This window comes from Pelmatolapia mariae, linkage group LG7, assembly GCF_036321145.2.
Source record: "Pelmatolapia mariae isolate MD_Pm_ZW linkage group LG7, Pm_UMD_F_2, whole genome shotgun sequence".
NCBI classification, from domain to species: domain Eukaryota; kingdom Metazoa; phylum Chordata; class Actinopteri; order Cichliformes; family Cichlidae; genus Pelmatolapia; species Pelmatolapia mariae.
In genome coordinates, this window is record NC_086233.1 from 51,665,922 (window position 1) to 51,679,557 (window position 13,636).

Here is a 13,636-nt window from a genome sequence, read left to right on the forward strand (position 1 = left end):
TAAAATTAGATTTTTATTAATTGTCAAATAACTGCCACATTTACAGAACACAGAGTAAACGGCTATTAATGTTGGCATTCATAATTCAAGTGCAAATAATAAAAAAGCAGCCAGAAAAAAACCTGTTACAATTTAACATTGCTCCTTGAAGGTTGTTGTTGAGCACAACGGACACTTTTTTTTTTTTTTTTAGCAGTCTGGTTATTTTTCCCTGAGCTTTGTGGAATGGTTTGAAATTGTGAAATTATAACCAAGAGCTTGTCATGTGGAATGATGACTTGTTTTCTTTATACATATGGCAGTGACTGAATATGAAATGATAACAGGGTTTTCTTATCAGTGCTTCTCAAAATAGCGCTGCGTGGGAGAAAAACAATTATTATTACAATGATTATTAAAAACAAATGTCAAGGAATAAGCAGGCAGCAAAGGTGTTCAAGGAATGCTGTTGGTGTTGAGTCTCAATTTGCTTTCCTCTTTTTGGTCCGGAAGCGCCTCTTCCTCTGCTTGTAAAGGTGGCGAAAGTTGATAAAAAGTCCTTTGGTGGGGGGGAGGGGGAACCAAGATTAATATCAGAGCAGCAGTGGTTAAGTTAGAATATATGTGTCATGTGAGAGAGAGTTCATGTGGGGACTTACCCAAAAACATGAGAACAAGATAAATGTACAGGAAGTAAGAGAAGCTGACAGAGGTGCCAATCACTTTAGTCAGAGGAATGCTGAAGAGTTTAGATTCATCAAAGATGGGGATGGACTGGATCACTGCAACAGCTACGTGGGATTGAGAGATAAGATTATATATAAAAGAGTATAAAAATGTTTGCATGTGCCCATTAATCAAAATTTGTTTTAAAAAAGCCTACCTTCAGCTAAAACACCTAGTGGATAGAGTGGCATCCAGACAGTATACCGCAGCCAAGTAAGGGTTTTCCACTCTGTATTGAAACAGCCCAGCATGTAAAAGGGATACCTGAAAAAGGATGAGCATGTTGGTTAAGGAAAAAAAAAGTCATGCTCCAAATAAAATGACACAAAGTTGCATCCACAGTTACACATTCTTATAAAATTATAGCTCAGATGCTGGAAACTGCTACTTGCCTGTTTCAAGGCTGAAATGTGAATAAAATCTAACAAAAACTGTAACTGTTCCAAACATTTGCAAAGCTCTAAATCTTATCCAATTTTAGTTTGATTTAAATACAACTGGCTAAAGCTGTACTTCGTATCACTAGATGACTGTTTACTGTAAACAATAGGAAAATGCATACTTGCCTAAAAATCTCAATAGCACTCCACAGATAAAAAACAAAGAACACAACTGGCTTGTGGTGCATTTCCTCCAGACTACCAAAAATGATGAAGAGGATAAAATTCCTTCCGACCACCTAGTGCACAAACAAAAGATGTGTATTGGTGCTCAATCTGTAACTTTAGGAAACTTGAACTCGGGCAAAAAAAAAAAAAAAAACATCCCATACCTGTATAAGAGTTGGTATAACACCTGTCTTGACTACACCAAAAGCAGCATTCAGGACCTCTACTGATGCCAGGATCTGGCAGAAGAACATCACATCCGAAATTGTGTGAAATGTGTCATAGAGGGAATCTGAAAGGAGTTTTAGAATGGACATGTTTTAACCAGTTTTCTGGGAAGTAAGTGACATTTCCAGCTTCTCCTGTGTAATATATTTTCATACCTCTGCCAATGATAAACAGGCGCACTGTCATGTTGACAAAGATCCATGAAAAACCAAGAAACTGGACCAGGTTGTACACAATCAAGAACACAGTTTTCAGGCTGACGAATCCTGAAATATTTCAAAGAAATTGGAAAATAGTATCAGCAGTTTTCCCTTCAAAGCCATCTGATAAAACAGAATGTTCAAGTGCAATATATTATCTGCACCCACCTTCTTCTTTTTGTCTTGAAGCCTTCAGCCTGTTCTTTTTCTCCTCCTTTTAAAAGTATTTAAAAAATGAAAATAGTAGAGTCTTTAATCAATTATTTTAGTCATACTGACATTTTTTAATCTTTATCTGCGAGTGTCATTTAGTAACAAATGCCAAGTTGTACTCTTACCTTTTCTCTGATTTCCATCTCAGCGTCTGACTCGTCCAGCCAGCGATCAAAGTCCGGTGCCAGGAAGACAGGTTTACGCTCCTGGACAGTCAGCCTTTCCCACCAACCTCGCTGTATTTTGTGCACTATAATGTTCACCTGCCGCTGTGTGGACTTGAAGCTGACCTACAGGTTCACGCAATGAGCACAAACAGGAAAACCACAGAAAGGAAAGCAAAAGATTTAAGAGCAATCTTAAAGTTATTCTGTCTATAGATATATTTCTGATCCCACAAGATAAATTATAGAATTACTCAGCATACCTGTGGCTTTACTGGTAAGAGGAACTCCAAGCTGAACTTGTACTCATTTTGTCCTTTTGCACCATGCCCCTGGGCTACAAACAGGATATCACAAATGAAATGCCACAAAAATAGTTTTAAAAATATGTCTCTAATCACCAAATGCAAATGAAATCCGTGAATCCATGTCACCTGAAAAGTGAAGGACATTTTCATCCACGTGGACGTCAATATTCTGCAAAAACACAGGCAAAGGATAAGCATGCTTCCTCGCTAGATCAAGAATTTTTTTACTTCCTGTTAGCAGAAACCCGAAACAAAGATATTCATCTTATGTTACAATATTACCGTGACAAACTATATTCCAAAACACATAGGATATTTAATTACCAGGTAAAATAAGTGCTTAAAAAGTCTCTAACCTGAATCTTCTGTTACATGATCAGAAATAGAGTTAAGTGCTATAAAAAGAAGGGAAAAAAAAACGAATGCTGAGAGGTCCTCCTGTAGCATGTAGTATGGGATTATGTGATATCTATAGGTGTAACAACACCTGTCCCTCACACATAACCCCACGAGCGCCGCGTGTGAACAATGCTACCACCCCCACCCACCCCGCCTTCCGAGTAGTTCCAACAGGTATTTTTAGGACTTTTCACCCATGTGATTAACTGTTAACACGAATATTCTTAAAATCAACAGGTTTTAAAAACAGGTTCGAACAGGTTGTGTGGCTTTAGACGTACCACATAATGAACGAAGGGCCTCAACAGAGAGCTTTGTATTGATCAGTTATCAGATAAGAGATCTCAGTTCTCATACAGTATGCAAATAGTACAGCTATCCAGCAGGATAACGTTTACAGGAACCTTTCGTCTGTATTTGCATTGCTTCCCATTTACCATCAGAGGCCCAAAAACAATGTTTAAAAAAAAAAAAGAAAAGTCAGAACCATGCTAAAGCGTTTTGACCGTGACAAGCAACTGCAGGAGGTACTCTCACCTGAGCATCTGTCAGCTCAACTCGCAGGTAAATGTCTTCATGGCGTTGAGCCCAATAAACAAGAGGTGTGAGTGCCATTATTGCGTTTTTGATCAGTTTTTTTAATCGGGCAAATATCAGTGAGGCAAACAATGAATGAAGGCTCCACGCTTCATGCTAGCTGCCCTGGAAGGACTTTAGCAATTACCCAGAATATTCTTCGAACGTGCGCGCTCTCCACTGATCAGTGCGGAGACGCGCTCGTGCAGGAGGCACAAACGTTAGACGTGCTCTTCCCTGATTGGCTAAGTGAATATTTACGGAAGTGTCACAGGAACGCGACAGCCTGTCTAATTTTTCTTTTGGCAGTATGTTGACAGTCAGCAAGACGACCACATGTCAAGTTTAAAAACTGATTTGTTGAAAACTTCCGGGACATTTAATGTCCTTGTTGGAGTGACAGGAAGCGTTGCAGCCTTGAAACTGCCTCTTTTGGTCTCCCAGCTTCTTGAACTCTCCGGGGTGAGCTGCTTCATATTAATTAATGTTTGCATATCATGAATGTTTCTATTTTCCCCGTACATGGTTAGCAAATAATAGCACAAGCACCTATATACATTTATTGTTTATCTAAGTGGCATAATACGCATAAGCTCACCTTTACCGCAAGATGGGGATGTTAGACAGCATCGCTACAAACGCAGTATATTCTAGTTATTATAGCTCTTTTATCCAGTCGCAGAAAAAAAAGTCTTAGACTGAAAAACAGAGCAAATCTGAGCCAGCAATATCTGCATGTTAATTAAAAACCACAACGGTCGTCCATGAAAATAGAGAAAACGACATTTGAAGACGTAAATGTTAAACGGGGATAATATATGACAGTGTTGGTATTAGTGTGGGAAAGGTTTTGCAATATACTAAATAAAGTGTGTTAGGACTTTTGTAGTAAACAGGGTGATGAAGCTATGCGTTTGCATAGCAATGCAAATAATTTTAAATTGTATGTGTAATAGCTAATACCTGTAGAGAGAAATATTTGGCCTGTCAAACTAAGAATAATTGCTTCATTTGAGTTTAACATGCGAGAATATGCATGGATGCACATCCCATGGAGCAGAGAGACATAATGCCCCAATCAGTCAATTTAATTTCCAACAAAATGATGTGGGATCACGGATGTCACTGGAAGCAGTAATGTCTTGTAAACATCATTCTTTTTTTAATTAAACAGTCAGTTGTAGGAAAATCTTCTCTGTAACAACTAGTATGACGTATTTATTTACTTTAGAAAGAATGAACACTTCACCTGCTCAAGCCCTGCTAATTATAAAACAATTGATGAATTAATTCAAGCATACTAGTGGTAAAGGCAATCAAATGCCTACAGTTGTTTAAAAATACTCTATAATAATGTAAAAACTTAGAGTAAACAGAAATTCATACCAATGTAGACTCTATCTGCACTCACTGGCTACTTTGTTAGGTACACCAATTAAGCTGCTTTTTAATGCAAATATCTATTTAGCTAATCCCATGGCAGCAACTCAAGCATTTAGGCATGTAGACATGGTCAAGATTACCTGCTTAACTTCATCTGAACATCCGAATGGCAATGAAAGGTGATTTAAGTGACTCTGAACGTGGCATGTTTGTGGGCCGCAAACAGGTTGTTCTGAGTATTTCAGGAACTGCTGATCTACTGGTATTTTCCCACTCAGTCATCTCTAGGGTTTACAGAGAACAGCCCAAAAAAGAGAAAATGTCCAGTGAATGGCAGCTTTCTGGGTGAAAATGCCTTTGTGACGTCCAGGGTTAGAGGAGAGTAATTCAAAATCCTCATGTTACAACCATGCTACTAGAAGAGTATCTCTCAATGCACAACTCATCGAACCTTAGCCAAAACCCCACCCTGTGCCATGCCTGTCAGCTAGACATTGAAAAATGAGGCTACAGTTCATACAGACTCACCAAAATTGGACAGCAGAAGTTTGGAAAAATGTTCAAATGGTAGGGTGGGAAATTGGCATAAAGATCATAAAACATGGATCCATCCTGCCATGTGTCAATTGTTCAGGCTGAAGGTGGTGTTATGTTGTGGGGGATATTGTCTTGGCACACTCCAGGCCTCTTAGTACATTTAAGTCATCATTTAAATATTACAGCCTACCTGAGAATATTTTATGAATATGTCTATCATTTATGACCACAGAGTACTCATCTTCTGATGGCTGCTTCCAGCAGGATAACATGCCATAAAGCTCAAATCATGTTAAACTGGTTTGTGAACATGACAGTGAATCCATTGTACACAACTGGCTTTCAGGCATCCACAGTCATCAGATCTCAATCTAAATGGGATGTGGTGGAACAGGAAATTCATACTACTGATGTGTGTCTCCCTCCCTTTTCCCCTTCCCGATAGATAGATAGATAGATAGATAGATAGATAGATAGATAGATAGTATCTATCTATCTATCTATCTATCTATCTATCTATCTATCTATCTATCTATCTATCTATCTATCTATCTATCTATCTATCTAGCTATCTATCTCTTCTGCAGTAGTAAAATGTCACTGTCATTTATGTCATTTATGTTGTCATGCTGTAGGTGGATGTACGAGTAGTCACTACAGAGCATGCCAAGCACTTCTATAATTCTGCTGAGGTCTCAGTCAAAATCTACAGTGACAAGGATGAATGGGAGGTAATAACTAACTTGAGTATGATATTCTAATGTAGCCATTATTACACTGAAAACATATATAGCTATATATATAGAAAAGACAAATTAACATGACATATATAATCAATATGAAGGTCAGCTTGGGCTCTTCAAATAAAATAGGTGAAGGAATACTGTACAGTGCCATACTGAGCGAAATGAAATGTGGTATGAGTTGCCCATTATTAACTTGAAAACACTGGAGTTACTTGTGAGAATTACGAGACATAAAAACACTGGTTTAACATTCCAGACAGAAGTGAAGATGTGACTGTGTAACTGGATGCATTTCAAACAGCATGTCTCTCATTTAGCTGTGGAAACAGAGATCTGACCCTGTGCTACACATTGAGCTAAGGCGTTGGGCAGACCTACTTGTCATTGCCCCTCTTGATGCCAACACTCTTGGAAAGATTGCTAGTGGTATTTGTGATAATCTGCTGGTAAGAAGATGAAATACTAAAGATTTTGCAAATAATCATTTATTGCAGAATTTCTGTGAAATGATTTCCAGGTTTATGTGTATTTGTCCTTTCAGACGTGTGTGGTAAGAGCCTGGGATACCAGTCGTCCTCTTCTCTTCTGCCCTGCAATGAACACAGCTATGTGGCTGCATCCTATTACAGCCCAGCAGGTATCCAGACTGAAAGAGTTTGGATATGTGGAAATCCCCTGCGTTGCCAAAAAGCTAGTGTGTGGAGATGAAGGTGAGTTTTAATATGAGGAGGAACTAAATATATTTAACCTCTGCTAATATTTACTTAGACTCTCAGGTCGTAGGAAATTGAAAAAGGGTTGAAATTTACAATAATATTTACATATTTTATTACAGATGTGGTTAATAGACCCTCCAAAATTAGACTTAGAATTATGCAACAGCAGACATCATATTCTCACATTTGTGAGCCTTACTCAAGTGAGTATCTTACAATTTCCTTAAAAAAGACTGACATGATTATTATGGCTTTAAAATAGCTGGAGATTAATATTCACACATGCCATGGAGCCAGTGACTTATTTTACCACACCCATCTTGGACTTTATCTTTATTTATTTATTTATTTTTACTGTAAACCTGTAACTATATCTGTAGCTCATAAATTTGCCATTATATTTTTTTATACTCCAGGTGTCTTCACCTGGAGTATAAAAACTCATGCACGTCTATATGATTGGACTACTTTTTGCAGTCAGGGGAAATTCCCCCCTGCTGGCTGTTAAAAAAAATGCCTCTTTAAGGATGATTATGGGTTACGTCCTCCTTTTATATATAGTATATAGCAGGAGCAAACACTACTTGAACTGCGCAGGCAAGAAACGTGACAGTAGTGAGTAAATCATATGACATCAGGGGTCCAAAGGTGAATAAGGAGAGTGGCATGTAACAGTGATTAGACCTGGTGACACACAGCATCACAGGCAGATAAAACAAGAGGTTAAATCTCACCTTTAAAAAAGTAGTTTCAAAGGCTAGTTTTTCTACATTCTTCCTTAACACAAATTCTCCTTCACCAGTTGTGTTGATTTCAGTGTCCTGTGGCTGTAAAAAGTACACTATGTACCAGCACACTGTGACTATTAGCTGCTATAGGTAAACAGTCCTTATTCCAAATCACATGCCACATGCTTCCTTTTTGTCTGATAAGGTGACTTATCCCAAGGATGATTTTAGATTAAAGTGGCTCTTGAATTGCTCTTAATTACCAGGCACAGTAGCCGGCTGTGTGGGAGGTCATATCAACCTGCTTAGTGCTCACTGTTAATCTGTGTCACATATACCTTGACATAGTAAGTTACCTACGAGAGGCATATTTCAGTTCCTTTCCAAAGACACTGTACTTAAGGGATAACTGTGGTACAAAGTGATTATCCAAGAACATCTAAAACTGCCTCCTTCCTTTTTTGTATCAAGGACTTGTTTTTCATTCTGTCATGTGGCTAAGCAAAGTATTAAAAGACTTAGACAAACTATGTGAACATCTTACCAGTGTTTAGACTTACTAGGATGACATGGCATATCTTACAACGCAGGTAGTTTCAAGTATAACCCAGCACTCAAACTCACCACAAGATAAAAATGAATAGGCCTTGATGGAAAATGCTACACGTATTTGACACCATTTTCTGTGGCTCTGGTAGAAGCTACTTTTTGTGTTGCGTGTGTTGTTGTGATCAACCATGCACTCTAAAGCAGTAGACTGTTATAGCATAAATAGCAACCGAGTGAAATGTATAGATCGTACAAGTTCTAAAGTTGGCATCATATACTTGTAGTTCATGTGCTTTAAGACTTATGGTGCGATTTGTAAATGCAAAAACTTGTGTTGCATGGTCTATTTTTGTATAAGGTGCTACCATTTTATCTACTTAACTCTTCACAACTTCCGTTCATTTCATTTTTCTTCCCCGTTGATACAATTTGTTGTTTCTTGCTAACTGGAGCTTATCTCCTAAAATGCTTGGATGGCTGGATACCAATGCTGACAGCACTGCTGATACTTGGCGTTCATATTTAACATGCTGTGTGAGGCTGCTGCATCTGCTAAATCTATATCTGTAGCAACTCTGTTGGCTACTTTATTCTCAGAAATTATTTCTGGAAAAAACACTGTCCACAGCTGCAGTGTCCACCTTTAATATAACCTAATATATATAACTATAGTCCATGGTAAGTATTGATTATCCTGCTTCTAGTTGCCCTAGGCTGCAGTTTATTAAGATGTGTTTTCAGCTAAGTCAAAAGAAGTTTCCTATTAACATCCACTAAGAGTACAGGAAAGTGTAAATAAGCATAGAAAGTGCTAATATAAGGAACTGAAAGTACTAATTTTAATGACTTAGTCTTATAGCAAGTGCAAAAAAAGTTGGACAGAAGACAAAAGGCTAAATATTGATTCAGTGGGAACAACTTCCCTTCACAATGTTATTCAAGGATATCTAACACTGGACTTTTTAATGTCATGTTTATGTCTTGGCTTTGTAAACCACTTTCTGTGTAGTGGAAATGTAATGAAGTTTAATGAAGTGTCACCTAGATTGTATAACTCAGTTTAAGACATTGATTGATACTATGTCAATTTATACAGTTGACCTTGGTACATTAATCTAATGACTAATCATTTTTTATTGGCACAAACATGTGCAGATGTACACATGGATACAGTTAAAGCTTCAAAAATAATGTTCTAATCAATTCATCTATTTTGGAGGCGTGCTGCAGAAAGTGTTATAAAAGAATAAATAAAATGGAGGAGCTGTGCCTATGAGCTTTGTTGCTAATAGTGCTGTCTTTTTGATGCATTGGTGGGGTTTGGCTCAGATTTATATGCAAACAGCTTGAGTGTAGTGTATTTATGAATGTGAAGAATGTGCATGAGCATTTGCATTGCAATTGTTTCCATGTCTTCTTTGTATTTTCCTTCAGGCACTGACTGATTTATAGTTTTCTGCAGAAGACATTTGTATGCTCATAATTCTTTGTTTTTCCATAGGTAAAGGTGCCATGGCAGAAGTATCGACAATTGTCAGTCTTGTCAAAGAGTATCTTCAGAAACCAGATGAGTCATCTTTGGAGGCATGAACGTCATATTGTACATCCAAGCAAACACCAAAGGCCAAAGCAAAACAAACACTATGCCTTGTTGTCGGATTTGTCAAACTGCCACGGTCCAACACACCCATGGTAAACTCATTTACTTGCTTTCACCTGTTTTACTTCATAAATTCACTTCTTAGAATGTGTGGGTGTGTCCAGAACATCATTGACTGACATCTCTCTAAATCCTCTTTTGGTATTGTTAAACCTGTTGGGGCACAGCGGCTTTACATTTCAAAGACGTGCATGGACTTTTTCAACATTAATTCCCATCATATCACCTCTGGAGCCTGATCAGCCCAGAGGTTAAAAACAAAAAAGTTGGTAGTGTGAGACATTAATTTTTAGCTGTCACCATCAGTTTTTTGAGGTACATTTTAAACAGTTTTGTGTTGTTTTTTTGTATATTTATTTTGTTTAGATAGTAACACATTATTTGATATCCCAAGTAACATAAAAGATAAGGTAGCAACAGCTGCATCTCTCAGAGATGACATGAAAGTGCGTTTTGTATTATGCATTTTTTCCTGACTTGAACAGACAGTTTGAGCCTGTTTACGATGTGCTTGACTTGTTTTTCCTGGAAAGGCTTTCCTCTGAATTTACCTTTGATTGTTTATTCTTTTTGTTTAATGTTAGCTGACGTATTCAGATGTAGATATAAGGATAATGAAAACTGCTACATTGCCACATTACTGTTTGCTAAGTACCACCCTAAATGAACATCTAATAATATACCTGTTAAAAAGACCATATTTATACTCCGAGCTGTAAAATGTGTGATTATACATTTTGTTTCTTTGCTAAAGGAACTGAAAATTTTGTCATTATCAAAGGTAAAGAGACAAAAGTGCAACAAGTTAAAATTTCAGTCACGTATTCCCATCAGATTCATGAAAGCCATTGTAATTTGGGGTTTTCTATGGGTTTTAATTAGTTCTTTGAAGTGTTCTTTTTCCAGGATCGATTATTGAGCATAATCAATCATATCAGACATACAGGATGTGTCTTTAATGACTTTAAAAATAAAACAAAACAAGAATTGGGTGCATGAGAATTTCTAACTCTGGTTGTCTCTTCTTGTCGAGTTCATTTAAATTGGTTGTTTTCCTTTTAAGCATAGTCCACACATTTCCATTAGGGTTGGGGAAGGTGATTCCTGAAGCTTGCTTTATCTATTCCAAAACCAGGTGTAGTTTTTGAATTGTTGTCCTGTCCAGCTCTTGATTTGAGATAAAGTTGATGAATTTGGAAGTAGTCCTCCTCCTTTAATATTCTGCCAGTATTGCTGGAAGCAAAACAACCCTAGAGCATGCTGCTACCACCACCATGCTTGACAGTTGCTACAGTGTTTGTCCATTTGAAAGCCACACCTGTGCTCCTCCAAACATACCTCTTTATTGTCTCAATCTTTGTCACATCTTTGACCATAAAACTTTTTTCCAGAAGGCTTGTTCACATGTGGACAGCTGCAAATTTCAGTCGAGCTTAAAGGTGTTGCTTTTGGAGGAGGAGCTTCTTTCTTGGTTGGCACCCTCTCAGTCACTAAGAGTTGTAGTCAGTCACTAACGACGAGTTATTAGACCTTGGCTTTGTCGACCTAAGACACTGTACAACCTTCAGCACCAATTATTAAAAAATTTAAGTAAGTGCATGTATATATTTGAGCCTGTATTTATATTTTGACCCTGTGTGGATAAGAGACAATCCAAAATGAATTCTTGTTTGTTTGTTTTTTAAAGTCACTGAAGATGAGTGGTGAACAATCATTCCACTCTGGGAATTTTTAAAATAATAAAAAGCCCAAAATTACCATGACATTCATGCCCATGGTGTGTATATGTAAGCTTGGTTGTTCATATGGTTGTTCATATTTGGATGTTTATATTTCTTAAAAGTGTTATGTGTGTGATGTATATAAAATAAATGATAAAATATAATGCTGATTCAGACTGCACTTTTCTGTTCTGGGCTCTGTATGATATTAGTGAGAGATCCTTTAGATGGTCATATGGGGAACCATGACAAAAGAAAAAATATAGAATTGCAAATGAGTATAAAAGCATTGCATGAAACAAAAAGTCATTAAATCCATGTTCTGGCCATGTCATACATTATAGTGTGAACAACATCCTTCTTATTTAATTCTATAGATGCTGTCCTGGTGCCTCTGGGATTAATTATCTGACACAAGGCAACAGAAACTCTTTTCCCACCAGGCAGTTTGACAGACTGGTTTTACTGCAGAACCACATAAAATAAAACTGTCATGATACGGAAATCCTTGACTTAGTAACAACGATACATCCTCATTTTGTTTGTGCATTTTTGGAAATTTTCTTTGTTTGCTTTAAGATGGTTTGAGCTTTTTAGAAGAGCTTCCCCAAATGCTTTTACAAGATGTCCAAAGGGCAAGAGTGACGAAACCCATGAATCGCATTAGTGTAAGACATGTTTATCTTTGTGAAAGCCCTCTATCTCCTAACAAAGTGAAACATCCAGGTCTGGATTGTGTCCAGAGAAAACAGACGGTACACAACTGTCTTACTTGTAATAAACTGAAAGTGCACCTGGCAGGTGGCAGTTGTCTGTGTTATGTTGGGACAAGTAGGCCTACCCCCCATTTAAGAGATCAGAATACTTTGTATTGCAATCTAAGTCAGCCACGTCATGCTGTACATTATGTTGGTCATTTTATGTTTTGTTTTTTTTCCCCCATTACCTTAAAGATCTATGGTGTTATTGTGAACTGCTCAAATTTTCCTGGTCACACAGCACTAGGAAGTCTCTTTATTTCCTTGTCATCAAACTGAACTTGTCTCTTTAGCTTTAATACCTCCCGTCTCTACTGAAGAGAAACCCTCTCTTCTATATTGCAGCTGCATGCTGCATGTTTTGTGTGTGTGCATTTTTGTTCTGTTTATTTCAACTTTTCTAGGCTGTGTAGAGGGTAATATTTTATTGTACTTTTTTCCTCCTTCCTCCAAATCCAGTTGGACTGGAGAGAAATTTGGCTTGCAAATAACTGAGGGGATTGTTACTGTTGAGCTGTCGAGGTTGCAGCACATGGAGCGATGTGAATGGCTCCCCAAATGAAAAGCATCCTTCCCTGAGCCATAACCTGTCCTGCTGCTATTGGCTGCTGGCTGATTCTGTTAATGAGGCTAGAGAAATATTACATCAGCCATTCTGACAAGGGGAGTGTCATCCTGGCCTTGATATCACTGTGGGGGAGCATGCAGCTTGCAGGTGTGCTTAATGGGAATGAACAGTGTGTTCTAAGAACTGGGTGCAGATCATGAAATGGCCAAAGTTGGTGATATGAAATGGCCAAAGTTGCAAAATCATTTTTTTCTCAGCTGCCAGTTTAACACATGCTTAACTAAAGATAGCTCCCAAATATCACAATTGAACCTGTTGTGTTATTTGCAAGAATTTGTCGGTGAAACCGAGGAGTTTCTGTAAGTACACACGATACCGTCAGCAAGAAAGTGACTCTGCAACATACCAGCTCATCACATGACAGTGTGTTGTCATATTTCATCAGTGATGAACAGTTAAACCCTAGCTGTATCAGTTACTTAAAAGATTAGTCAAATAACTGGTATTAGTACAATTTTAGTTCAAAGTAAGCTCAAACCTTTTAAAATGAATCAGTACTTCCCTTCATATAATAGCAGCCTTATTTAATCAGATAGACATCTACAAACATGAGACATAAGTAGACAAACTAGCATGCAAGAATAACAAGTCCACAAATCTCAAAACCAGCAGGATCAGAAACGGGAGGGATTTGAAACATCAGATAGCGAGGCTTTAAAATGTCCTGGGGCTGTAAAAATACATTTGCAGTTCATTGAGTTTAAAAGGTCCAATGTACCTAAGCCATATTTATTTCTTGCTGGGAGTGTATATGTGGGACATGTGCTATAAACCACAATGGATGCCATTCGTTTAAATGAGAGACACCT

General features: G+C 37.7%; 2 protein-coding genes across 2 annotated transcripts; one reads left to right on the forward strand and one right to left on the reverse strand.

The window, feature by feature from the left end:
* Window positions 1–429: 429 nt before the first annotated feature.
* hacd3 (3-hydroxyacyl-CoA dehydratase 3) lies at window positions 430–3,560 on the reverse strand. The gene is made up of 11 exons (XM_063479604.1): window positions 3,363–3,560; window positions 2,553–2,595; window positions 2,382–2,455; window positions 2,080–2,244; window positions 1,910–1,955; window positions 1,697–1,807; window positions 1,478–1,605; window positions 1,272–1,384; window positions 863–969; window positions 639–770; window positions 430–538 (listed from the first exon to the last, which is right to left on the reverse strand). The coding sequence occupies exons 1-11, from the start codon at window positions 3,438–3,440 to the stop codon at window positions 462–464; spliced, it is 1,074 nt and encodes a 357-aa protein (XP_063335674.1). The 5' UTR covers window positions 3,441–3,560; the 3' UTR covers window positions 430–461.
* A 116-nt stretch (window positions 3,561–3,676) lies between these two features.
* ppcdc (phosphopantothenoylcysteine decarboxylase) lies at window positions 3,677–11,585 on the forward strand. The gene is made up of 5 exons (XM_063481099.1): window positions 3,677–3,863; window positions 5,957–6,052; window positions 6,385–6,513; window positions 6,609–6,777; window positions 9,562–11,585. Exons 1-5 carry the CDS (start codon window positions 3,738–3,740, stop codon window positions 9,648–9,650), a joined length of 609 nt encoding a protein of 202 aa, XP_063337169.1. The 5' UTR covers window positions 3,677–3,737; the 3' UTR covers window positions 9,651–11,585.
* The last annotated feature ends 2,051 nt before the right edge of the window (window positions 11,586–13,636 follow it).